This window comes from Hypanus sabinus, chromosome X1, assembly GCF_030144855.1.
Source record: "Hypanus sabinus isolate sHypSab1 chromosome X1, sHypSab1.hap1, whole genome shotgun sequence".
NCBI classification, from domain to species: domain Eukaryota; kingdom Metazoa; phylum Chordata; class Chondrichthyes; order Myliobatiformes; family Dasyatidae; genus Hypanus; species Hypanus sabinus.
The window spans coordinates 25,470,740-25,496,665 of NC_082738.1; the positions used below are offsets into that span (position 1 = coordinate 25,470,740).

Below are 25,926 nucleotides of genomic sequence, written 5' to 3' on the forward strand. Positions count from 1 at the left end.
CTTGTGTCAGCGTGCCTTGTAATTGTGCTCAATGGTGGGCTGGGCATTATCCATCACTTTCTGTGGACTTTTCCATTCTTGGACATTGATGTTTCCACACCAGGCCATGATGCAACCAGTCAGGATACTCTCCACTGTGCATCTATAGAGATTTGTTAAAGTTTTTGGTGACATGACGAATCTTTGAAGCATCCTGAGACCTAATATTATTCATTGATTAGTTCTCTCTTCCCTCCTCTCTCCCATCATACTTCCCTCCACTCTCACAGACCACTCTCCCTCCTTCCTTCTCTCACCCTCTTCTCTACCACCCTCCCTCCCCTATTCTTTCCTGTTCCGTCATTCCTGCTTCCCCATTTCCATCTCCCTTCTTTCACCCCTCTTCCACTCTCACTCCCCGCTTCCTTGCCTCACTGTCTCCTCCATCACTCCTCTTCCTCTCCACCACTCTCCCTCCCCCATTTTCCCCATTCCTTGCTTTCCACTCTCCCTCCCTCCTTTCTTCCCTCTCCCTCTCTCCTCCCTACTTCTATTCCTCCCTTCCTTCACCCTCTCTTTTATCACTTTCCCTATCTCCTCCACTCTTTTTCTCTCTCTTCTCTATTCCCTCTATTCCTCCCTTCCTACTCTCACTCCCTTTTTCCCTTTCCTCTCTCCTCCACCCTCTACTCTTCTCTTCCTTATTCTCTCTTTTCCTTTTTCCACTTTCCCTCCCTCCCTCACATCACCCTCTCCTCTACACGTTTTCTCCCCCTACCCTCTCTTCCCAATTTTGCCTGTTCCCTCCATCTCCCCTCCTCACACTCTCACCTTCCTTCCCGCAGTTCCCTCCCTTTTCCCTGCTCTCCCACTCTTTCCTTTCCTCATTAACTCTCCCCATTGTCTGTGTTGCAGGTCTGTGCTTGAAGGACGATGGAAGCTCTCCCTCAGGCTGTGACCATCCCGGAGGGGAAGGTGCGAGATGAGCACAGTGGCTGGAGGCCGTGTGGCAGGAGATCACCGCAGTTGAGCACTGTTGGTCGCGGTAAGGAACCCCAGCTCTGGAAGTGAGCTCCCTCGTTGTAGGTCCTCGCCCATTACCCCTGCTGATCTATAGGCTGCTAAAAGCAGCTCACCAGAGTCCTTTGTCCTGGGCAACACTTCCAAGGTTTCTCCTGGTGTAGCCCATTTTCTCCCAGGGTTGAGGTCTTTAGAACGTCTGTTGGTGTTTCTGTAGCTCTGGGTTTTCATGGGATAGGATTGCTAGTCCCATGCCCAACCCTCCTCTTTTCGCAGTCAGGCTTGGGACCATCCAAGGCAGAGTTCCTCATTGTCAGAAAGTCAGCAGCCAGTGGTCGTACTTGGCATGGATCGCTCTTTTTACTGGGATTACCTTGGACCTGCAGAAGTTCTCCGGGAATAATGGAGAACCAAGCTGAAATGCTGAGGCTTATTGTGTAGAACTCCTCAGAGAGGATGTAAAGAGGCCATCAAATCCTCTATCCTGGAAGTCTGCTGAGTGGGAGATCGTGGAGTGAGTTGGGGACAGTTTCGTGTGGAGTTCATGCACCAGTTTAAAAAATGAATGGGGCCTGTTGGGACTTGCCTTCCAAGTGAGATATGTTGTTTGGTAACTTAGTAAGGGAGATAAAAAGAAGCAAGGTATAAGCGGAGCAGCCATTGTTGGAGTGAGCCAGAGTTAGAGTGGGAGGCTGTAAGTAAGTTTCTAGTAAGTTTTTTCCCTCTTTCTTAGTTTAATAGTACATAGCTAGTGCATTAAAAATAGATCCAGAATTAGCGGTATGTTCCTTATGTGAGGTGTGGAAACTCTGGGACTCCTCCAGTCTTCCTGCACAAAGTGCATCGAGCTGCAGCTCCTTAGAGACCACGTTAAGGAACTCGAGCTGCAGCTCGATGACCTTTGGCCAAATGGGAGAATGAGGAGGTGATAAGTAGGAGTTACAGGAAGGTTGCCACTGCTAAGCTGCAGGAGGCAGGTGGGTGGATACTTTCAGGAGAGGGAAGAGAAATAGGCAGCCAGTGCAGAGCCATTTCCCTTTGGATACATTTGGGAGGGACGACTTTCCAGGGGAAGCCACGGTTTCTGGCACTGCGTCTGGCTTTGTGGTTCAGAAGAGAAGAGGGGAGAAGAGGAGTGCAGTAGTGATAGGGGATTTCATAGTTAAAGGAGCAGATGACAGATTCTGTGAATGTGAAAGAGACACCCAGATGGTATGTTGCCTCCCATGTACCAGGGTCAGGGATGTCTTGGATCAGGTCCATGGCATTCTAAAGGTGAACAGCTGGAAGTCAAGGTACATATCAGTACCAATGACATAGGTAGAAAAAGGGATGAGTCCTGAAGTGAGAATATAGGGAGTTAGGTAGAACTCCAGGGTAGTAATCTCTGGATTGCTGCCTGTGCCACACACCAGTGAGAGTAAGAATAGGATGATTTGGCAAATGAATGTGTGGCTGAACAATTGCTGCAGGGGGCAGGGTTTCAGATTTCTGGATCATTGGAATCTCTTCTGGGGAAGGGATGACCTGTACAAAAAGAACACATTACATCTGAACTAGAGGGGGACCAATATCCTTGTGGAAAAGTTTTCTAGAGTTATTGGGGAGGTTTTGAACTAATTAGGCACCAGGATGTGAACTGGAGTGATAGGCCTGTGGATGGGTCAGTTGGTATACAAGTAAATGCAGTTTGTAGTGAAACTGTGAGGAAGGCCAGGCAGATGATGGGGCAAAATTGCTGTCAGTGGGGCGAGTTGAAGAGCAACATGGGGGCAAAATCAAAAAGGGTACAAGACTGAAGGTGTTACATTTGAATGCACAGAGTATATGGAGTAAAGTAGACGATCTTGTAGCATAGTTAGAGATTGGCAGGTATGATATTGTGGATGTCACTGAAGCATGGCTGAAAGAAGATAATAGTTGGGAGCTTAACATCCAAGGATACACCTTGTATCGAAAGGGCAGAGGAGATGGGGTAACTCTGTTGGTTAAAAAAATCAACTCCTTAGAAAGAGGTCACATAGGATCAGAAGGTGTAGGATCCTTGGGGGTAGAGTTAAGAAAATGCAGGGGTAAAAGGACCCTGATATGAGTTATCTACAGGCCTTTGAGGAGTAGCTTCGATGTGGGTACATATTACAATGGGAGATTAAAAAAAGACATGTAAAAAGGGCAATGTTATGCTAGGCATGGGGAATTTCAATATGCAGGTAGATTGGGAAAATCAAGTTGGTGCTGAATCCCAAGAGAAGGAATTTGTAGAATCTCTATGAGATGGCCTTTTAGTGCAGTTTGTATTTGAGCCTACTGGGGAAAAGGCAATTCTGGATTGAATGTTGTGTATTGAATCAGATTTAATTAAGGAGTTTAAGGTAAAGGAACACCTAGGAGACAGTGATCATAATATGGTAGAATTCACCCTGTAGCTTGAGAGGAAGAACTTAAAGTCAGATGTATCAGCATTACAGTGGAGTAAATAGAATTACAGAGGTATGAGAGAGGAGCTAGCCAAAGATGGTTGTAAGGGGCATATCAGGGATGACATCAGAACAGCAATGGTTGGAGTTTCTGAGAGCAATTCGGAAGGTGCAGGATAGATACATTCCTGACAAATCTGTTGGAAATCTTTGAGGAAATAACAAGCAGGATAGACAAAGTAGAATCACTGGATTTACTTGGATTTTCAAAAGGTGTTTGACAAGGTGCCGCACAAGAGACTGCTTAATAAGATAAGAGTCCATGGTATTACAGGAAAGATACTAGCATGGATAGAAATTTGGCTGACTGGCAGTAGATAAAGTGTGGGAATAAAGAGGGCCTTTTCTGGTTGGCTGCAAGTGTCTAGTGGTGTACTGCAGGGGCTAGTGTTGGGACCACTTCTTTTCACGTTATATATCAAAAGGAGGAAGTTCCCAAGAATGATCCCAGGAATGAAAGGGTTAACGTATGAGGAGTGTTTGATGGCTCTGGGCCTGTACTCACTGAAATTTAGAAGAATGATAGGGAACCTCATTGAAACCTTTCCAATATTGAAAGGCCAAGATAAAGTGGATGTGGAGAGGATATTTCCTATCATGGTGGAGGCTAGGGCTAGAGGGAACACTTCAGAATTAAGACGAGGAGGAATTCCTTTAGGCAGAGGTTGGAGAATCTGTGGAATTCATTACCACAGATGGCTATGGAGGTGAAGTCATTGGGTATATTTAAAGTGGAGATTGATACGTTCTTGATTAATCAGGGCATCAAAGGTTACAGGTAAAGGCAGGAAAATGGAGTTGAGGAGGGGTAATAAATCATGATGGAATAGTGAGCAGAATTGATGGGCCAAATGGCCTAGTTCTGCTCCTATGTTTTATGGTCTTATGGTTATTTTACCATTGTACAGTCATGTTCGATCACTACAGTATTGTGAGTGCATTACTCAGGCCTGGTCCTCATGCACTTTGAATGAGAGATTATGGTTTGAAAGTGCTCAAAGTGTGCACTTTGATTGTTGCTGCAAATGTTTCTGTTGTTTGCACCACTTTTTAAAGAAAAAAATCAAGCATTTTGTAAAATGGGCAACACACACAAAATGCAGGAAGAACTCAGCAGGGAACATCTGTAGAGGGGACCCTCCATCGGTGCTGCCTGACCTGTTGAGTTCCTCGAGCATTTTGTGCGTGTTGCTCAAGATTTCCAGCATCTGCAGAATTTCTTGTGATGCATATTTCACAAAATGGTCTGTGTTTGCAATAGCGGCAATCATTTGTTGCCTCATATTTGCTGGCAGGGCTTCATTCTGCCCGGTTACTTTGTGATCCTAGATGAAGGTTGTCTGGCTGAAATGTCAGCCGTCCATTCCCTCCTGACCCGCTGAGTTCTTCCGACGTTTTCGTGTGTGTTGTTTTGTGTATTTCCTCGTGGTATTTTGCAAGCTGGAGTGATGGATGGGCACGTGCTCCCAGGGATTTATATGTTTTAGTCTCAGCCAGCTCAGGAAGGTGCGTTCCTCTGCACGTTGCCCTGCGCCAGTGCTGCACTCTTGCGGTCAGGGCTGCGTTCATTTTTTCATTTTCAATCTTTTTTTATTGATTTTTTAAAAAAATTAGATGAATATATACAAATCAGAGGAGAAGTTATATCAGTTACATAATACAATAAATGTACAAACAAAGAAAAGGATATATACTGTCAAAATCATGTATAATATAATGTTAGGCTGGTATATATAAACTAGGGCTGCATTCATGTGTTCATCTTGCTTCTGCTGGTTGCTCGCCTTCTACACCAACCTACCCCAGCAGAGGCCCACAATGGCCCCACTGCTTAATCAGGTGGGGGGTGAAAGTCAGTAAGCAGCCATTGCAGAGGGAGGCATGACCTTCCCTTCAATTCTTTGTGAGGAGTGCTTCCCAAATCTCTACTTGCGAGCAGCCGCGAACGTGATGCTGGAGGAACTCAGTGACCCATCTGATCCAAAAGGTTGACAGCGCCTTCCCCATCCCTCAACCCCGACTGATGCTACCTGGCCTGTCGAGTCCCTCCAGCAGATTGCGTCTTGCTCCAGATTCTGGCATCCGCGGAGTATCTTGCATGCTGCCACCAAGAACTGATCTTGATGCTTCACAGGACCACTCACTGCCAGGGGGTTAGTAGGTTGATCTCAGGGATGCTGATGAATTCACAGGTTAATGAGTGCACTTAATGGCACAAACTGTGCAAGGACACGTTTCCAAATTCCATACTCCTGTCTTGTGTCCAGCTGCATTTAAGACGTCTGAGGCCTCTGTTCGACCTGGTAAACTATTTCAACTATTCATTATGGCTCCAGTGATGAACTGTTATCCAAGATCAGTTTTGAGTTCACTCTTATTGATTTAAATTCTTTCCATGTGCTGTTGCTCACACACCTTTTGGCACCTGCTTTGAAGCCACCATTGCAATCCTTTACAATCTCTTGCTGGTGGGTTGTTGAAAGGCACACTGCTACACATGGAGTGTTTATACCTTGACATGTTCTGATTATTCTGCCATGAAAAGAAAGTCGTGTCTCTTCAAGGCTGGAGTGTCAAGTGAACACAGGGTGAGGTCAGTTAGCAAATACTTGTTTGGCAAAGAAAGTAAAAAGACTTGGGTATAGAAATACACTTTTGCTCAGTGTCAAGGGCCTCTTGGTCCTCGATCACTGGGTAATGATCTGTGCTGACACGTAGAGACATACAGCACAGAAACAGGCCCTTCAGCCCCACTAGTCCATGCCAACCAAGATGTCTATCTAAGCTAGTCCCACTTGCCTGTGTTTGGTCCAAATCCCTCTAAACCTTTCCTATCTGCATCCCTATATCCACGTACCTTTTGAATGTCATTAATGCGTGGCGGTTAGCGCAATCACTTTACACCACCAGTGACCATCAATTGGGGTTCAATTCCTGCCACTGTCTGCAATGAGTTTGTACGTTCTCCCCGTGACCACGTGGGGATCCAGTTTCCTTCCACATTCCAAAGGTATACAGATTAGGTTAGTGAGTTGTGAGCATGCTATGCTGGTGCAGGAAACATGGTGACACTTGGGGACTAACCCCAGAACACCACAAACTATGATCCAACTGATGTATTTCACTGTATGTTTTGATGTACATTTGGCAAAGTAAAGCTAATCTTTATCTTTATGTACCTGCCTCAAACACTTTCTCTGGCAACTTGTTCCATATATGGATGCTGTCCAAGTTGCATGCCATATTGGACAATGACTCTCATCCACTCCATAATGTACTGGTTAGGCACAGGAGTACATTCAGCCAGAGACTCATTCCACCAAGATATAACACTGAAACACTGAGTGTCATATGAAGTCATTCCTACCTGTGGCCATCAAACTTTACAACTCCTCCCTTGGAGTGTCAGACACCCTGAGCCAATAGGCTGGTCCTGGACTTAATTCCACTTGGCTTGATTAACTTATTATTATTTAATTATTTATGGTTTTAAATTGCTATATTTCTACACTATTCTTGGTTGGTGCGGCTGTAACGAAACCCAATTTCCCTCGGGATCAGTAAAGTGTGTTTGTCTGTCTGTCTGAATCACCATCTGGGTGAAGAAGTTGCCTCTCAGGTTCCTTTAAATCTCTCCCCTCTCACCTTAAAGCTGTGCCCTCTAGTTCTTGATTCCCTAGCCTTGGGAAAAAGACTGTGCTTTCAAACTACCTTTGCCCCTCATGTTTTTATAGATATCTCCAAGGTCACTTCTACACTCCAAGGAATAAAGTGCAAGCCTGCCCAACCTCTCCCTATTACCCAGTCACTGGCAACAATTAGTCCAGGTTTTTATCTGTAAGCAGTGAACCTCACACACAGGTTGCATTATGTCTGGAGTTCTTAAAAAGACAGTGCTTAGCAGCTGCTGTGATGGCCTTGAATGAACTGGTGTTGAGAATGCTGTCGTCTGGCAAAGGCTTGCGTATAAATTCTAGTACTCCCTCTACAACATCCTTCTCAAGAGGCAATTAAAGATGGGCATTACATGCCATTTTTACTGGTGATGGTCACATCCAAACAAAACAAATGACGAACAAAACTCTTGGAGAATGTGCTGACAAATGTTGACATGAGGAGAGAAAACAGAAATTTCTTGTGGCCTCTCCAAAATGTACCAAGAAACCTCTCCCAAAGCTTGATCAGAAACCTGGTCTAATACTGTAGCTGTTATCGTAATGGAGTCTCTAACAATGAGCCAGGTTCTGGTCTGTTGCTTCAAGTTTCTCGCTGCTGTTGCGGACTCACCTTCAATAGGCGACTGCACAAGAAGGTGGCATCCATTATTAAGGACCTCGCTGTACAGGATGCCCTCTTGCCCTTATATCCATTGGGGAAGTACAAGAGCCCAAGGACCCACACTCAACATGTTAGGGACAGCTTCTACCCCTCTGCCATCAGATGTCCGAATGAACCATGAACACTACCTCACTTTTTGCGCTACTTGTTTATTTATATATATATTTCTTATCGTTACTTCAGTAATATTTTATGTATTGCACTGTATTGCAGTCACAAAACAATGAATTTCATAACATTGGTCAGTGATAATCAAGCTGATTCTGATTCTCACTTGTGTGAAGCCCAAAATGGTTCCTTGCAGCACGCGTGCAGTCCAGTGTGGCAGCTGCAGTATTACATGTGCATTGCATGACTATTTGAGGTATAGCGAGCCTGCTTTGTAAAATGTGCAAGTATATGAGGCAAACTTTTAGTAGGTACCATGTGAGTTACATAAGAACATAAGAAATAGGTGCAGGAGTCGGCCATCTGGCCCATCGAGCCTGCTCCGCCATTCAACAAGATCATGGCTGATCTGGCCATGGACTCAGCTCCATCTACCTGCCTTTTCCCCATAACCCTTAATTCCCTTACTATGCAAAAATCAACCCAACCTTGTCTTAAATATATTTACTGAGGTAGCCTCCACTGCTTCATTGCTTCATCAGGCGTTACCAACCTCCATTTCCTTTACCATTGATTTTTCCCATCCAGTGCGTCACCATCAATTGTAAGCTGCATTTTGAATTAAGGTCATTAAGGTCACAGCCATAGCTTACAGTTATTCTGACTCGCGTGGAAAGTAGGTTGCTACTCATGCTTGGACATTTCTGTACGTACTGCGAATAACAGAGACTAGAATGTGACAAAGTGGGGCTTAGTCACAGGCCTGAATCCTGGAGTAATGGAGATGTGGCCCTCACACTGTGGGTGACAGGGCCACATCTCCTTTGCGCTGAGTCCAGGAGCAATTGGTAAGAAGGAGCTGTGAGGTGTCACTTGGGTTTGCAGCAGAGTGTTTGAGGGGGAGATGAGCAAGAGTGTGCATGAATAAGTGCTCTTTGGAAGGTTGAATTCGTTGGAGAAGTTCCTGCTGGTGCACTCTAGGCACCAGGCAGGCTTGGATCTGTCAGACACTTGCCTTAACACCTCCCTAAATTTTGCCATCTTACCTCACAGCAGAAGTGATAAACCATTCACTTTAAACAGGTTAGCACTTCTGACACAACACACACTCAGCAGGCCAGGCAGCATATATGGAGGGAAATGAACAGTCAACGTTTTGGGCCGACCATGAGTCATGAGTCCTGATGAAGGATCTCGGCCCAAAAAGTTGACTGTTCATTCCCCTCCATAGATGCTGCCTAACCTGCTGAGTTTGATCAGAGTTTTTTGTGTGTGTGTTGCTCAAGATTTCTAGCATCTGAAGAATCTCTTGCAGCAGCACTTCTAGAACAGTAGAATGGGAATTTCAGAGAAACGTGTTATACATTCTCACACTCCTATTTTGAGAGATCTCATGCTGTTAATTTTTGTCCAGTTAATTTTCTATAGCCTCCCTTTGGCCTCAGGTACAGAGATATCCTCACCCTAACTCTAGCCCCTGCCTATCCATCCCTCTGTGAGATCACTTCTTTTCTACATAGGCAAATCTCAAAACTGTTCGCTGAACTGCCATCTACGGTTGAATATCTACCCTGTGAGAGGTACCAGGACTGAGCACTGTGCTCAAGGTGGGACTGGCCAGAGCTGCTCTTGGGTACAGTGGTGGAAAAGTGGATAAATAATCCTGGGCATGAATTCAAAGATTCGAAGTACAGTTATTATCAAAGTACTTATGCAGTCTACACTCCTGAGATCTCACTTCCCACAGACAGCCACGAAACAAGGAAAACTACGGAACCCTTGAAAGTGAATGTATTGGTTGTGGAGTCAGTTTAGAGTTGAGGTGATTAAAGTTATCCACACTGATGGGTGTAGGGTAATAACTGTTCCTGAACCTTCCTGTGTGGGTGGGATCTAATGCTCCTGTACCTCCTGATCAATGATAGTAGTGAGAAGAGAGCACGTTCTGGATGACAGGGGTCCTTGATCGTGGATGCTGCTTTCTTCTGGCAGTGCTACTTGTAAATGTGCTCAATGATGGGGAGGGCTTTACCTGTGATGGACTGGGCTGTGTCCACTACTTTCTGTAGGCTTTTCCATTCCTGGGCATTGGTATTTCCATACCAGGCTGTGATGCAGCCAGTCAGGATACTCCCCACTGTGTATCTATGTTTTAGAAGTTTGTCAAAGTTTTAGATGATGTGCCAAATCTATTGAAACTTCTAAGAAAAGAGGTGCTGTCCTGCCTTCTTTGTGATGGCACTTCCTTGCTGATCCCAGTACAGATCTTCTGATATGGTAATACCAAGTAATTTCAAGTTGGTGGAGTGTGTGCCTTTGATGTTCATTAGCGTTACCATGGGCGCTTGACCCCAAACTTGATCAAGGACTGCCTTGACATCAAAGATAGTCACTGTCACCTCACTGCTGAAATTCAATTCTCTGTCAGGCCCAACTACATTCAGCTTCCCCATCAATGACCTTCTTTCCATCAGAAGTGGGGTGTTTACTGAAGGTGGCACAGTGTTCAAATCTATTTGTAACTCCTCAGCAAATGAAGCAGCCAGTCCCTGCAGCAATACCTGAATGACATTCAGGCATGGGCAGGTAAGAGACAAGTAGCAGTGTAATGCAAATCATGTGCCAGGCTCTACATCCTGGGAGCCACCATTGACCAGAAACTCAACCAGACCAGCAACATAAAGTATTGTGGCCACAAGAGCAGGTGAGAGGGTGGGGATTCTGTGGTGAATGACTCTCCCCCTGACATCCCAAAGCCTTCCTACCATCTGCAGGCACACGTCAGGGAATGTGATGCAACACCCTCCAGTCACTAGGTGAGTGCAACTCGAACAATTCACAATATACTTCTCCTCCCCTCCATTCACTCTGTCTACACTTCTCACTGCCTCGGTAAAGCAGCCAGCATAATCAAGGACCCCTCAGACCCCAGACATCTCTCTCCTCCCATCAGGCAGAAGATACAAAAGGCTGAGAGCACATACCACCAGGCTCTGTCCCACTGTTACAGGACGGTGGAATGTTTCCTAGTATGATAAACGAGACTCTTGACCTCACAATTTGCCTCATTATCATCTTGCACCTTACTGCCTACCCAAAGTGCACGTTCTTTGTCACTGTTACACTTCATTGTGCATTCTGATATCATTTTACCTTGTCATGCCCTAATGCAGTGTTTAATGACTTGATCTGTGTGAAAGGAATGAAGGACAATTCTTTTCACATTACCTCGGTACATATGACAATAATAAATCAATTCCAGTCCCAGTGTGGATACAGCACATAGTTATCAGGATGGTACCAGGGCTTAAAGGGTCAGATTAAGAAGTCAGGGTTCAAAGATTTGGTTTCTATTCACTGGAGCTTCGATGATTGACTGAGATTTCATCAAAGTGTTAAAATAGATACAAGGAGATGGTTTCTCCTCATAGGCTAATCCCGAACAAAGAGTCACAGTAATGCGGCAGGTCGTGCACATCAGTGAGTTAGGTTTGACCCTGAGCTCTAGTACCGACTGCGTGGAGTTTGCACAATGACCGTGTGGGCTTCCTGTTGGGACTCTGGTCTCCTCCTACATCCCATGCAGGTTAATTAGGAGATCTGAATCCTCCCTGGCGTAGGTGAGTGGTAAGAGAATTGGAAGATGTATGTGAAGAAGAAAAACCAAAGTCAAAGTTGAACTCATTGTCATATTTACATGTGTGCACAGGTGCAATGAAAACCCTCCTTGCAGCAGCGTCACAGGCAGAGCATCAGATAAATAACATTCACATGAAAAACATAAACTAAATGTAAGTTATAGACAATTTTTACAAGAAAGAACACAATTTGACTGAAAATAACCTAAGTCCATTTTAGTGCAAAGTGATCAAAATGGTCATAGTGTTGCTATGCTGAGGTAGTCATTAATATTCAAGAATCGAATGGTTGAAGGGAAGTAGCTACTCTTGAACCTGATGGTGTGGGTCTTCAGGCTCATGTGCTTCCTGCCCAATGATAGCTGCTATCTTGGATGACAGATGGTGCTTTTGTGAAGCAGCACCTAATGTAGATACTACCAATGGTGAAGAGGGATATGCCTGTGAGCCCACTACTCTTTGGAGGTTCTTGCGTTCCTGCACATTCAAATTGTTGTACCAGAGTATGATACAATCAGTCAGTACACTTTCAACAGTACATCTGTAGAAGAAAGAAGGGGGCAGACAAAGGTAAGTGAGGGGAAGGGACAGTGGAGGTTGAGGCCGCAGCTATAAGGTGATAAGTAACAGTAGATGCTGGAATTCAGTGATTAAGGAAGTTGATGAGTGGAACCAGATAAGGGAGGGATGATGGGCAGATGGAACCAGTTGAGGAGGAGATCGAAGATCTAGAGGATTAAGTGTGTGGGTGATGGGCATATGGGGCAGGGGAAAGAATGGGGGTTCTGGGAGTTGTAAGAAAGAAGGGGTGAGAGAAACCAGGTAGATCAGAAGGAGAGAGGAAGGAACATTGGAGTGTGAGCTACCTGAAACTCGTAAGATCAATGTTCAAGCCTTCTGCTTGTGGATTACGTAGGCAGAATATAAAGTGTTGTTCCCCTGTGTCTGACCTCCATTCTATACTCTCAGTCCCTGATGCAGGGTCTCAACCCAAAACGTGGGCCTTCCCTCTGCCTCTCCAAAGCTGCCTGACCCACTGAGTTCATTTTCTGCTCCAGATGTATTATTAGCTCAGTCTTTGTCTCTCCACTGGCACACCCACTTGTCAGTATGTCCTACAGCCCCACACTTCACTACTTTTACTTTCCTTACTTTGTATTCTCTAACTGCATTCAATTCATGAGCTTTGTGTTCTTCTGTTCAGCCTCCCTATCAATCTAACTGCCCCATTTACTTATTGACATCCCTGGGGCAACCCTAAGGATGAATTTGTGCTACAGAAACACCAGTGCCCAGAAACAGAAAGGTGGAGGATCATCACCAGCGTATCACAGGCAAACCCTTCCCCACCATTGAGTACATCCACAAGGAAGCAGCATTTATCATCGAGGAATCCCACCACTTAAGTCATGTTGTCTTCCCACAAAACACCATTGGGCGGGGGTACCAGGGGTCTTAGGTCCCACACCACCAGGTTCAGGAACCATTATTACCCTACAACCATCAGGCTCCTGAACCAGCGTGAATAACTTCACTTACCTCCACTCTAAACTGATTCCACAGCCTAAAGACTCATTTTCAAGGACTCTAAACAATTCATCTTATTTTGCACATTAATTGTTTGCCAGTCTTTAATTATGAATAGTTTTTAATACATTCTATTATATATTTCTTTGTTTTTCTGTAAATGCTTGCAAAAACATGAATCTCAAGGTTGTATATGATGACATATATGGACTTTGATAATAAATTTACTTTGACTTTGACCCTGCCCTCCCCGATGTGGGATATTCCCTTTGTCCTACCCATTCCTTGTCTAACCACCTTGCAACTAAAAATTAATTGTCTCTTTCCCACTTCTGATGACTGTTTCTCACTTTGTAGCTGATGTCTGAGCTGCTGAATATTCTTCAAGTTTTGTTTTGTTAATGTCTTACCTTCTTTTACTTATAGTTACTTTTTCTTGCTCTGTCATTTAAGGGTTTAAGCTCCCATGGTTCAATGGTTCCATTTAATATCAGAGAATATATACAGTATACAACCTGAAATTCTTACTCTTTGCAGACATCCACAAAACAGAAAAACCCCAAAGAATGAATGACAGAAATGTTAGAACCCCAACCCTCCCCACAACTTGCAAAAGCATTAACCTCACATCACCCACCAAGACTCCATCAAAAACTACTGTCCATCCCAAAACTTCAACATCTCGACAGGCTCTCTCTCTCTCACTAATGAGGGAGAGAGAGGTATCGCTCCTAAAACAGAGGAGAGGGAGAGCACAGCTCACTGTTTCCATGTTACAATCTGCAGCATCGCTGATTCGAGTTCCCCTGACTTGAAGACCAGCAGACTCTCACTCACCATCGAGAGAGAGTGAGAGATTGCATGAGTGCGGCTGCATACACCACCTGCCGTTTTTATTTTTCAATCTCCTGCGATGCTTCAGTCGGCGACATCGGCAAGGAATCGGGTCGCCCACAGGGCCGCACTCCAAAGGCGCAAGTCTTCCAGGCCACACCTGGAGAAACTGAAACGCCAGGCCGCTCAGTGAGTTCCGAGAGCAAGAACCCGCCGCCCGTGAAGAACGCAGATGTAGATCACGGACCCTGACAGGACCCCAGCCACCTTGAAAAAGAAGAAAGAGACATGAGAAGAGGAGAATTAAATTGTTTTGTGGACGAACTGGAAGAAGCCACCAAGGTCCTCAAAAACCTCTAGTGCCATAAAGCAGATCAGCGACCTGCATTCATGTAGCGCCTTTAATGCAGCAAAGTAGCATTGTAGCTACATTTGAGAGTAGTACAGCTCTGTTATCCACAACTTCTTTTTAAACTTCGTCCAAACAGAAATGTTGCCCAGATCTTGTATTGCCAAGCAGCATCTTTCTGCGCACTGGGTAATCCAGAATCGGTCATAAAGGAAAATCCGGAACCCACACAAAGTCGGCAGTTTTCCTCCTGGCTCCTCAGATGTGCAGATTCTGTGGAAGGAATTGATTCCGGTGGGAATGAGCTATTGGAGTCTAGCACTGGGACCTCCTACCTCAGGGGGTTCTCTTTAAATCCTTGTGTTTGCCCCTGTCTGGCCTCACCCCTCGGGTCATGACACAATTACTTCCTTACCCCCACCAACCCAGCAGGCACTCCAGAATTAGGCCATTCAGCCCATTGGGTCTGCTCTCCCATTCCATCATGTCTGGTTTATTATCTCTCTCAACCCCGTTCTCTTGTCTTCTCTCTGTACATTTGATACCCTGATTAATCAAGATGAGTGGAGGGGTGGAGATACGTCTCTACCAAAGGAGGTACAAGGTGCTCCTTCCCTCCGCCAGCCTGCAGGTCACCCCTGGGTAAGGTGTAGCACCCCACCTATCAGGTTCACATGAAGCCATGGCAGCAGGTGGTGGATGGTCGTATGAGCAGCCGGTGCATATCACAAGTCCTGGTTATGTAACCACTGACACCAGGCAGGCGATCTCTGAAGAGTATTGATAATGGCTGGGGTCGCCCGTCTTGTAAAGACACACTGCCTGGAAGGCAGCAATGGCAAACCCCTTCTGTCGAAAAATTTGCCAAGAACAATCATGATCATGAGACCATGATCACCTACATTATACAATATGACACATAATGATGATGATGAGTAATCAAGAGCCTATCAACTTCTACTTTAAATATACTCAAATTCTGCCATTCAACACAGAAAGAGGCCATTTGGCCCATTGGGTCTATGCCGGCTCTTGGAACAATCCCATCAGCTCCCACATTTTCCTGTACCCTATTCTCTTTCGCAGTCCCTTCAACTCTTTCCAGATTCTACCCCTCACAGACACACAAAGGACAATTTATCCACCAACTCACACACCTTTGTGATGTGGGAAGGAACCAGAGTATCTGGAGGAACCCCACATGGTCACAGGGAGGACATACAAATATCACACACACACACACACACACACACACACACAATCTGGCCTCTGAGCTAGGTGCTCCACTGTACTTCCCCTAACCCTGTGAAGCCCCTTCCGCACATGACCTGGGCGGTCCAGTGAAGCCTGTCCAGCGATGCACGTTCTCCCATTGTCACTGCCAAACATCCCAAAAACAGGTACTAAACCACAGTGTTCATCATCCAGTCACACACAGACTGCATAATGGTCTTTTCATTTCTGAAGCGGAGAACTTCTTACCTCAAAATCATGGACTGTGGGCCCAACCTAGAAGAATGTGCAATTGTTTGAAAGTTGAGGCAGAAATGTTGCCACAACCTTTAAAGGCCTCTGTATAAACTGTAAGCAAGTTTTTTTCTACTATTCTAGTGAAGCGATAGAGTATTTGTAAAAGCAATTTACGCTGTGGATTATAACTCCGTTATATTTTCAAAATGGTACAAAAAATTTTCGATGCAATGACAGTGCCGATCGGTCTGAATAGACTTCTCGTCCCCTTGATTCTCCCCCACCTCCCCCACTGCTCCCAATCCAGGGCATGACATGCTCTTTAAAAAAAAGCTGTCAATCTCTGATGGTTAATAATCTTTTCAGAAGCAGCTCAGCGAGAGACCACCCACCTACTTTAGGGCCTGCATAAATGCAACACAGAGACGGAGCCTGAAGCCGTGTTAGTTCCCGAGTGGGCTGACATTCCTAAACGGCCTGACCTCTGCTTTGTTTTCTCAGTGGGCGGTGTGTTTAACAGGTTCGTGAGGCTTCACGTGCCGAGCTGAGGGACTGCTGAGCTGGGAAACAAGCCACGGAGGAAGCAGAAACACAGGCCGATCTAGGGCCTGGAGTTTTCTTTCTTCAGTGACACTCACCACCATAGCAGCACCTCCCCACCCCAGTCCTCTGAGTTTTAATCCATCAGTTTTAGATCAGAATATCTGACAAAAGTAAAGGGAGTAAAACAAGTATTGGAAACAAACCTCCTTACTATGCAGATACCCTCTTCTCATTTACCCCGATAGCTTCATAATAACAATCATAAACAGAGTCAGAGGAGATAGTCAGGCTCCTGAACCTTAACAAGTGTCAGAAACACACTGAGTCTCAGCAATTTGCAGAACGGTAAACTTTATTTTTCGAGTCTGCAGAGTCGGACCCAACCAGCTCCTGCTAGATTGAGTGCCGAATTACACTTTGCACAGTTTTTTATACCCTACATTCTTCTTTAATCTCATTACAAAATTACAAATGTGATTACCCCTTTGGCCCACTTATCAGCCTCAGCGCATTAACACCGTTATTGTTCAACCGTTAAGCATGTCTTCCCGTTACCCGTATCGCTTCTTTAATCAGCAAGCTATTGTTTCATCCTGATTTTGCAAATTGGTTTATACGTTGCCCTGCAAGTTGCTTTGCACGTTCTTTCTGTGTCAGCACATTCTAAATGGACTCCTTAAGAATCATTTCTCTCAATCCACCCTTTTTCTTTTTAGAATGTGCTATCAGTTGGGCTTTTGCCACGGGTTTACATAGGCTTCTTCCTCTAGCTCTATTTCCCTTTGTAGGAGTACCTGAACAGGATCAGCTGGGGCCCCTGGTTGCATGACTTGTCTTGCCACCCGAGCTACTAGCTCCCGCAAGCAGGGAATCAGACATGGTAGCAGAAGGAGGACCATCAATCCCCCTCCTATAACCCCTAAAGCGGTTCGCCACCAGCCTCCTTTCAACCATCCGTCCAGCCAGTCCCAATACCCCAGCGGCTTCCAGGTCTGTACCGGCACGTGGGCCAGTTTCCTTATTTTATCTGATATTTTTTTGAACCACCTTTCCGTTGTCATCTATCTTTAAGCAGCAGTTGGTTAGATTAAACTTTCCACATTATCCTCCTTTTTGTTGTAGTCATAACATTTCTCGTTTACATGCGAGTGTGATACAAAGGACCCTGGAAAAACCGTCATGCCCACCCTTACCGTCGTCCTGCACTTATCACATCCCCCTTCAGCGCTTCTCAACAATAGCAGTATATACATTACAGTCCCAAAGTTCATTCTGTCCGTCTTTTGAGCTTTAGCACCATCGGGTCTTCTCCCTGGACGCAAGTCCATTCTGCACCTTCTTCGGGCTTTACGGGTCCCTTGATTCTCGCGGCGTGGGTCCACCCTTTTTCTTTTGTCCTTACTGCGGCTTCGGTGGTCAGTAGCACCTGGAATGGGCCTTCCCACTGCGGCTGTAACTTCTCTGTCTTCCAAGTCTTAATCAGGACCCAGTCACCGGGCTGAGTTCGGTGGAGTGCGAAGTCCAGAGGTGGGGTTTGTGCGAGTAACCCCTTCCTGCGCAATTCTGCAAAAGAACGAGACAGTGCCTGTAAATAGTCCCTTACAAAGACATCTCCCCCTTGCAGGGAAGGATAGCCCTCCACCTTGTTCCAATATGGAAGGCCAAACAACATTTCATAAGGGGATACTCCTATATCTTTTCGAGGAGCCGTGCGGATTCTTAGTAGGGCCAGGGGTAGACACTTGGTCCAGGGTAGCTTGGTTTCCATCATTAGTTTTGTCAATTGCGTCTTCAAAGTACTGTTCATCCTCTCAACTCTTCCTGAGCTCTGAGGGTGCCAGGAGGTGTGCAGCTTCCACTGGATTCCTAAGGCGTCACAGATTAGCTGGTGTGTTTTTGAGGCAAAGTGTGTTCCCCTATCTGAATCAATAGACCCCATTATTCCATATCTTGGGACTATATTTTCTAATAGGATCCGTGCCACTGTAGGGGCGTCCGCTTCAGTGGTTGGGAATGCTTCCACCCACCGAGTGAAGTGATCCACAATTACTAACAGGTACTTCCATCTCTGAACTTGTGGTAGTTCCGTAAAGTCTATTTGGATCCGATGGGACGGTCGGTCGGCTAGTGTTTGTCCCCCCTTATGGGTGGCACGCATCATTTTCTTGTTTACCTTTTGGCAGGTGTAACAGCCCCACACCTCCTGTTGAGCTAGTGTGAATATCCCTTTACAAACATAGTCCCTTAGGATAGTGTCGCACATAGCTTGCACTCCCCAATGGCTTTGTTGGTGTAGTTGTTGCAGTATATGACGAGTTACTTCCTTATTCAGTACTTGCCATCCGTCGGGGGTCTTCCACTCGCCTTCTGATGTTTGTCGGGCTCCCCTATTGATTCCCCGTATAAGAACTGTGCCGGGTTACAACTATTGTTCCTTTCAAAGCTTACATCATCCCCGACCATCAGAAAGGTTTCGTATTTCAGTATGCGAGAGTCCGTCAACCACCGCTGAGCTTTTTGGGCTAAGAGGGTGCTAACGGAGTGCTGGGTATACACCGTCATTCTTCCCCCAAAGGTTAATTTCCGTGCTTCTTCTACTAGTACGGCTGCTGCCGCTACGGCTTGTATGCACGTCGGCCATCCCCGGGATACCGGGTCTAACATTTTTGATAAAAAGGCCACAGGTTGCCGCTTTCCTCCTTTTTCTTGGGTTAGTACTCCTAACGCAGTTCCTTCATTGTTTGTTGCATACAGCTGAAAGGGCTGGCAGTGTTAATACCGGGGCCCGAATTAGTTGCCCTTTTATTTTCCTGAACTTCTGTTCTTCTTCTTCGGTCCAGCTGATTATTCCCCGGTCTTCCTTTGCCAATTTGTCATACATAAACTTCACCAGAGAGGTATAATTCTCTATCCAAATCCGGCAATAGCCCACTAAGCCCAGAAATTGTCTTATTTCCTTCTTTGTCCTGGGAAGCGGTATTTTAGTTATTCCCGCTATTCTTTCTGGGGTTATTTGGCGGTGCCCTTTACTGACTCTGTGTCCGAGATATGTTATTTCCTTCTCGACAAATTGCAGTTTCTTCTTGGACACCCGCAATCCTTTTTCTCCTAGGTAATTCAGGAGTCTTATAGTATCGTCTCGCACTACCTCCTCTGCTGGTCCCGACAGTAGTAGGTCATCGACATACTGTAATAGTTGGTTCTTTTCGGTACAATGGAATCCAGCCAATACTTGCTCCAGTACCTGTTCGAATAGGTTTGGGGACTCCGTGAACCCTTGGGGCAAGACGGTCCACCGGAGTTGCTTCTTCCGCCCAGTGAAGGGATTTTCCCATTCAAATGCGAACATATCTCGGCTACCTTCCTCCAACGGGCAACTCCAAAAGGCATCTTTTAGATCTATCACACTGAACCATTCATGTTCAGGAGGTATTTTGCTCATTAATGTATAGGGGTTAGGCACTACCGGGTATCGTGTTTGGACTACCGCATTTAAGCCTCTCAGATCTTGAACCATTCGATACGTGCCGTCGGGCTTTCGGACCGGTAGGATGGGGGTATTAAAGGGTGACATACATTCTTCCAGGAGTCCATCTGATACTAATGTCTCAATTACAGGTTGTAATCCCCTCCTCCCTTCCATGGCAATGGGATATTGCCGTCTTCTCTCTTCTGCTTGTTTGTCCCACTGTGGGTCGTTTACTGGAAATTTCTGGTCCCCCGGTAACTCATTCGGCTGTTCCCTTCCCCAAATTGATATTGCATCTTGTCGTATCATTTGCCTCTCTTGTGCAGAAAATAGCGTTCCCATAATCGCATGCATTTCTTCCCAAGTGTAAACATTAGGTCCTAAGAATTGATCCAACTGTTCTGCCAGTCCCATCGGATCTTCTAATAAAGTTTTCATATCTTTCTTAAATCCTCGTACTTCGGTACTTGTCAGAGGGACGTTTACAAATCCTGTTCCTCCCCGTTCTCCTCCCATTGGAACCTCTCGAAGGGGACACAGCTGTACCTCTTCCTTTTTTAATTCGTCTTTCTTTTTCTTATCTGCTCCTGTCACACTCCTTGTTTCGATCCTTGCTTTTGCTTTTTCCCTAACATCCCTCTCTTCCCTCTCCGGGTCTATTTCTTCTGTTTTTTCACTTTCTTCACGTCCTCCCTCTGCTCCCGCAAGGGGCGCAGAAGGCTGGACATAGGGAGGGGGTAAATGATCGAGTGGGTCCCACTTCCGCTCCCCTTTAATGCCCAATTTAAAACTCTTTGTTGTTACTCCTGGCCAGGGAGCCCAACAAAAAGCATAAGCAATTTCTTCCGGTTTTACATTTGGTTTTGAATTAACGTAAATGTTTAAGGCTTCTCGTACCCAATCCTCCTCAGACCCAAGCCGCGGCCACCAGACCGCAGGTTTTTCTATCGGCTGTTTCAACCAAATTAAACAGTACTGTATCATTTTTTTCTTTTGTTTCCCTTTTAGTCTTCCACATCCCCAATTCTCAAACATTCTACCGAGGGGGCTATCAGGAGGAACCACCGGGTATGGTCCCGGTCTCTCCGTTTCCTCTTTCTTTTTAGAGCCACCCCCTCCCATCTTATTCCGCTCTTACTTAATCAGGAGGACCCCCGGGTAGCGATCCCGGTCTTCTCCGTCCTTACTTATTCCCGCACCTTTCTACTATAATAGTAGGCACTTACCCGGTGCGTCCTGGGGACTTCCAGTACCAGGTACTGTCCCCTTCTCCCCGTTTACCGCTCTGCGCTGTCCGGATATCACTCGCTCAAGCCGCGTCGGAGCGACGAGCAAGGAGTCAGGGACCGCCAAACTCGGCGGGGTGCACCGTCTCCGATGTCCTTCCTCGTGTCCACCGCGGCCGGAGTGTGGATCCCGGACGAGCCCCCACGTTGTCAGAAACACACTGAGTCTCAGCAATTTGCAGAACGGTAAACTTTATTTTTCGAGTCTGCAGAGTCGGACCCAACCAGCTCCTGCTAGATTGAGTGCCGAATTACACTTTGCACAGTTTTTTATACCCTACATTCTTCTTTAATCTCATTACAAAATTACAAATGTGATTACCCCTTTGGCCCACTTATCAGCCTCAGCGCATTAACACCGTTATTGTTCAACCGTTAAGCATGTCTTCCCGTTACCCGTATCGCTTCTTTAATCAGCAAGCTATTGTTTCATCCTGATTTTGCAAATTGGTTTATACGTTGCCCTGCAAGTTGCTTTGCACGTTCTTTCTGTGTCAGCACATTCTAAATGGACTCCTTAAGAATCATTTCTCTCAACAAGCAAACATTTTTGCATTAATCCTACCCTGGCCCCGTTTGATTTTCCCGATGTTCCCATCAACAACCCCCAGGTTCTACCGCCCATGCTACACAGTAGGGACAATCTACCAACCCACTCACCCGCACATCTGCGGGATGCGGAGGAAGCCCACACAGTTAGAGGGAGACCGTGTTAACTCCACACAGACAGTACCAGAGGTCAGGATCGAACTCAGACCTTTGGGGCAGACGCAGCAGCTCTACCTAGAGAACATAAAAGCAAGGTTGTAATGTTGAGACTTTATAAAGTACAGGCAAGGCCTCACTTGGAGTATTGTGAGCAATTTTGGGCCCCTTATCTTGGAAAGGATGTGCTGACACTGGAGACGGTTCAATGGAGGTTCACAAAAATGATTCCAGGATTGAACAGCTTGTCATATGAAGATTGTTTGATGACTGTGGGACTGTATTTACTAGAATTCAGAAGAATGAGGGGTGAGCTCATTGAAACCTATTGAATGATGAAAGGCCTTGATAGAGTGGACGTGAAGAGGATGTTTCCAATGGTGGAGGAGTCTAAGACCGGAGGACACAGCCTCAGAGTAGAGGGCTGTCATTTTAGAATGGAGGTGAGGAGGAATTTCTTTAGCCAGAGAGTGGTGAATCTGTGAAATTCATTGCCACAGGCAGCTGTGGAGGGCAAGTCTGTATGTATACTTAAAGCAGAGTTTGAAAGATCCTTGACTGGTCAGGGCATGAAGGGATACATGGAGAAGGCAGGAGATTGGGGCTGAGAGGAATATTGGATCAGCCAGGATGAAATGGCGGGGCAGACTCATTGGGCCAAATGGCCTAATTTTGCTCCTCTATGTTATAACTTCTTTGTGACCAGTGGATGGGAAAGCCATATTTGATGCCATGAGTTCTTGTGTTTCCTCGATTCTGAAGGGTTATAGTTTTCTCTCCTCATTCTGAATGAGAAACAGCAACTTGTATTGATGGGGCAGCCTTAACATGGCAAGACATCACAAGCTGCTTCCTAAACTTGTACCCAAGCCAAAGTTAACAAGGCACAGTGGTGCAGCATGGTAGGTTACTGCCTTCAGCTCCAGAGACCCAAGTTCGATCCTGACCTCGGGTATTGCCTGTATGTTCTCCGAGTCCATGGGTTTCCCTCCTGGTGCTCCAGTTTCCTGCCACATCCCAAAGGTGTGCAGATTAGTCGGTTTATTGGCCACTGTAAATTGTCCCTAATGTGTGGGTGGGGTTAGAGGGTGGGTAGAATCTGGGGGGGGGGGGGATGTTAATGGGAACGTGCTTTTGAAGGAAAAATTAGGAGGGGCATATGATCACTAAGTGAGCTGCATAGACTGGATTGGCTGATTGGCTTCCTTCCATGTAAAGGAATATAGGTACAGAAGAAGCTGATGCTGGGTCACCGTAGAAAACTTGAGGGACACATGTCTAGAAGCTTGGCGGAAGATTAGCTTGAGCTGTACAGGAGACGGGGAGAGGTTCATGGAGGGGTCCCAAGGCCGTGAGCCCCATTGTAGATTGAATAAATTGGGGGGATGATCAAAGGAGCCAGAATTGGAGGAATGCTGATGCCATGGAGGTCGTGGGGCTTCAGAAGATTTCAGAGAGCGCAGAGGCTGTTTTGAAATTGAAGAACTGGGTGGGTCAGCGAGGGCAGGGATCCTGGGTGGGACAGTTGGAGATGGGATATGGGCAGTGGGATTTAAGGTGACCTTGGGGAGGAGGAGAGAGACCGTTGGAAGAGTCAGGTCTGGAGATAACTGTGGAACAGATGAAGGATTCAGTGGCAGATGAGCTGAGTCTGAGAAGGGTTGGGGCGGTGGGGGGGTGGTGTGTAACAGGATCATCTGTCTTCCCAATGTTAGGAGCTGCCTCAATGCAATGTATAAGAATGCTAGCACTGGAATAGTGGGGCAGCATGTGGTTGAAAGATAGGAGCGGGTGAGGGGGAAAGCTGGGAAACCGACTTCGATAACAGCTAATAGAGTTATAGAGTCACAGAGCACTACAGTACAGAAACAGGCCCTTCATCCCATCTAAACTGTGCCAAACTATTATTCATCTTAGTCCCATTGATCCACACCTGGACCATAGCCCTCCATACCCCTCCCATCCATGTACTTATCCAAATTTCTCTTAAATGGTGAAATCAAACCTGCATTCATCAATTCTGTTGGTAGCTCGTTCGGCACTCTCACCGTCCTCGGAGTTAATAAGTTCCCATTCTTAAGTATTTCACCTTTCACAGTTAACCTATGACCTCTAGTTCTAGGCTCACCCAACCTCAGTGGAAAAAGTCTGCATTCATTTACCCGATCTATACCCATCATAATTTTATGTACCTTTGTCAAATCTCCCCTCATTCTCCTAAGCCCCAGGAAATAAAGTCCTCACCTGTTCAAGCTTTCCCTGTAACTCAGGTCCTCAAGTCCTGGCAACATCCTTGTAAATTTTCTCTGTACTCTTTCCATCTTAATGACATCATTCCTGTAGGTAGGCGGTCAGGACTGCTCACAATACTCCAAATTAGGCCTCACCAATGTCTTGTACAACTTCAACATAACATCCCATCTCCTTTACTCAAATTATGAAGGCCAATGTGCCAAAAGCTTTCTTTATGACCCTTGTCACCTGTGACACCACTTTCAAGGAATTAGAGACGAGAAATTCTCGGACAGATACAGTAAATACAAGCTTTGGAGGTTGTGCAGCTGGCTCTCAGCAACCTTCCGAAGTGGGATAGCAAGCCAATCAGATTACTTTATCAAAAATAACTCCCTTGCCAACATGACTGTGGCACCAGTTTTACCACACAGACTGCAACAGTTCAGGAAGATTTACTACCGTTTTCTTAAGGGCTTTTGCTTATGTGCACAAAGCTCATCTAGCCCTTATCTTGAGCAGCATTTTAAAAATCTTCCATGTTGTCGCTGGATCTGTACGTATCCAGTTCCCTGAGCTATTTTGTTTCAGAATCTCCCAGGGTGGGATTTGTCTCAGGCTGCCTGGCATCATTCCCAGTACTTTCTTGAATGCAGTGTGCTGTTTATACTAGCCTCTGTAACTTACTTCCTCTCACTAATCTCTGGATTCCCCAATATCTTTCGTATCATTTCTTCTCCGCTGCAAAGACCAAAGCAAAACATTCACTTAGCACTTCCGCCATCTTCTTATCATCTGCTGTTCTGTATTTTAATCTCTAGGCCCTCCTCCTCTTTTCCCATTATCTTTCCATGATAACTAGAAGTAACTAACTTCGAGCAAGTTCTTCCTGATTTATTTTTGGTGCTGTCTATCATGGTAATTGATAATTGGTGAAAAGCTTTTGTTTCGTGTGTTTTCTAGGCAGGTCATTCTAGACATAATTACATCGAGTTATCACAAGAGGAAACCAGAATAAGAATAGAATGATACATATACAGAGAGAGTGCAGTGCAGGGTGACAAATAAAGTGCAAGGGCACAACAAGGTAGATTAAGAGATCATGAAGTTTTCTTTCATCTACAGTTCTGTGCAAAAGTCTGGCATATATATATATCTAAGACTTTTACACAGTACTGTCAGTTCAAAAGGTCAATTCAAGAATCTGTTAACAGCGGGATGGATAGAAACTGCCTTTGAGCCTGGTGGGACGTGCTTTCAAGCTTTTGTATTTTCTGCCCAGTGGGAGAAGGTAGAATGACCCAGGTGGAAGGGGTCTTTATTTATGCTTTCCTGAGGCAGCGGGAAATGTAGGCAGAGTACATGAAGGTTTTTGTAATACTTCATCCTTGGTCCCCCTTGCAGTTTTGGACAGAACGGTTGTGATACATTGGGATAGGATGCTCTCCATGGTATATCTGTAAAAATTGGTGAGGGTCATCAAGGATACATCGAATTTCCTTAACCTTCTGAGGAAGTAGAAATGTTGGTACACATTCGTGGCCAAAGTGTCAAGCTGGTTGGACCAGGACAAGCTATTGGTGATGTTGAAGTTCTCAACAATCTCTACCTCAGCACCATTGATACATACAGGGGCGTGTCATCCACCCTGTTCCCTAAAGTTAATGACAAGCTCTTTTATTTTGACATTATGCTAATATTGTTGTAACCATTACAGATCAGAATCAGAATCACTGACATACAGTATGCCATGAAATTTGTTGTTTTGCGGCAGCAGTACAGAGCAATACATAAAAAATTTCTGCTTGTGTCAGCTCATTACCAAAGTTGGAGACTCCAGTATCATTTACTTCAACCCCTTTAGATTTTCCTTCCTGTAACTCTGCCTTAAAAGTTATGAAAGAAGTGGCTTCTTCAGCTGCGGCCAAAATGCATGACACCTTTTAGTAAC

At 45.6% G+C, this 25,926-nt stretch overlaps 1 protein-coding gene across 1 annotated transcript in view; it reads left to right on the forward strand.

The window, feature by feature from the left end:
• The window catches only part of LOC132384712 (zinc finger protein GLI1-like), a 219,245-nt gene that overhangs the window by 128,858 nt on the left and 64,461 nt on the right, over positions 1–25,926 (forward strand). The window contains exon 3 of the mRNA XM_059956100.1: positions 895–1,024. Within this exon, the coding sequence (XP_059812083.1) occupies positions 913–1,024 (112 nt within the window). The 5' untranslated portion in view covers positions 895–912. The remainder of the gene's footprint in view (positions 1–894; positions 1,025–25,926) is intronic.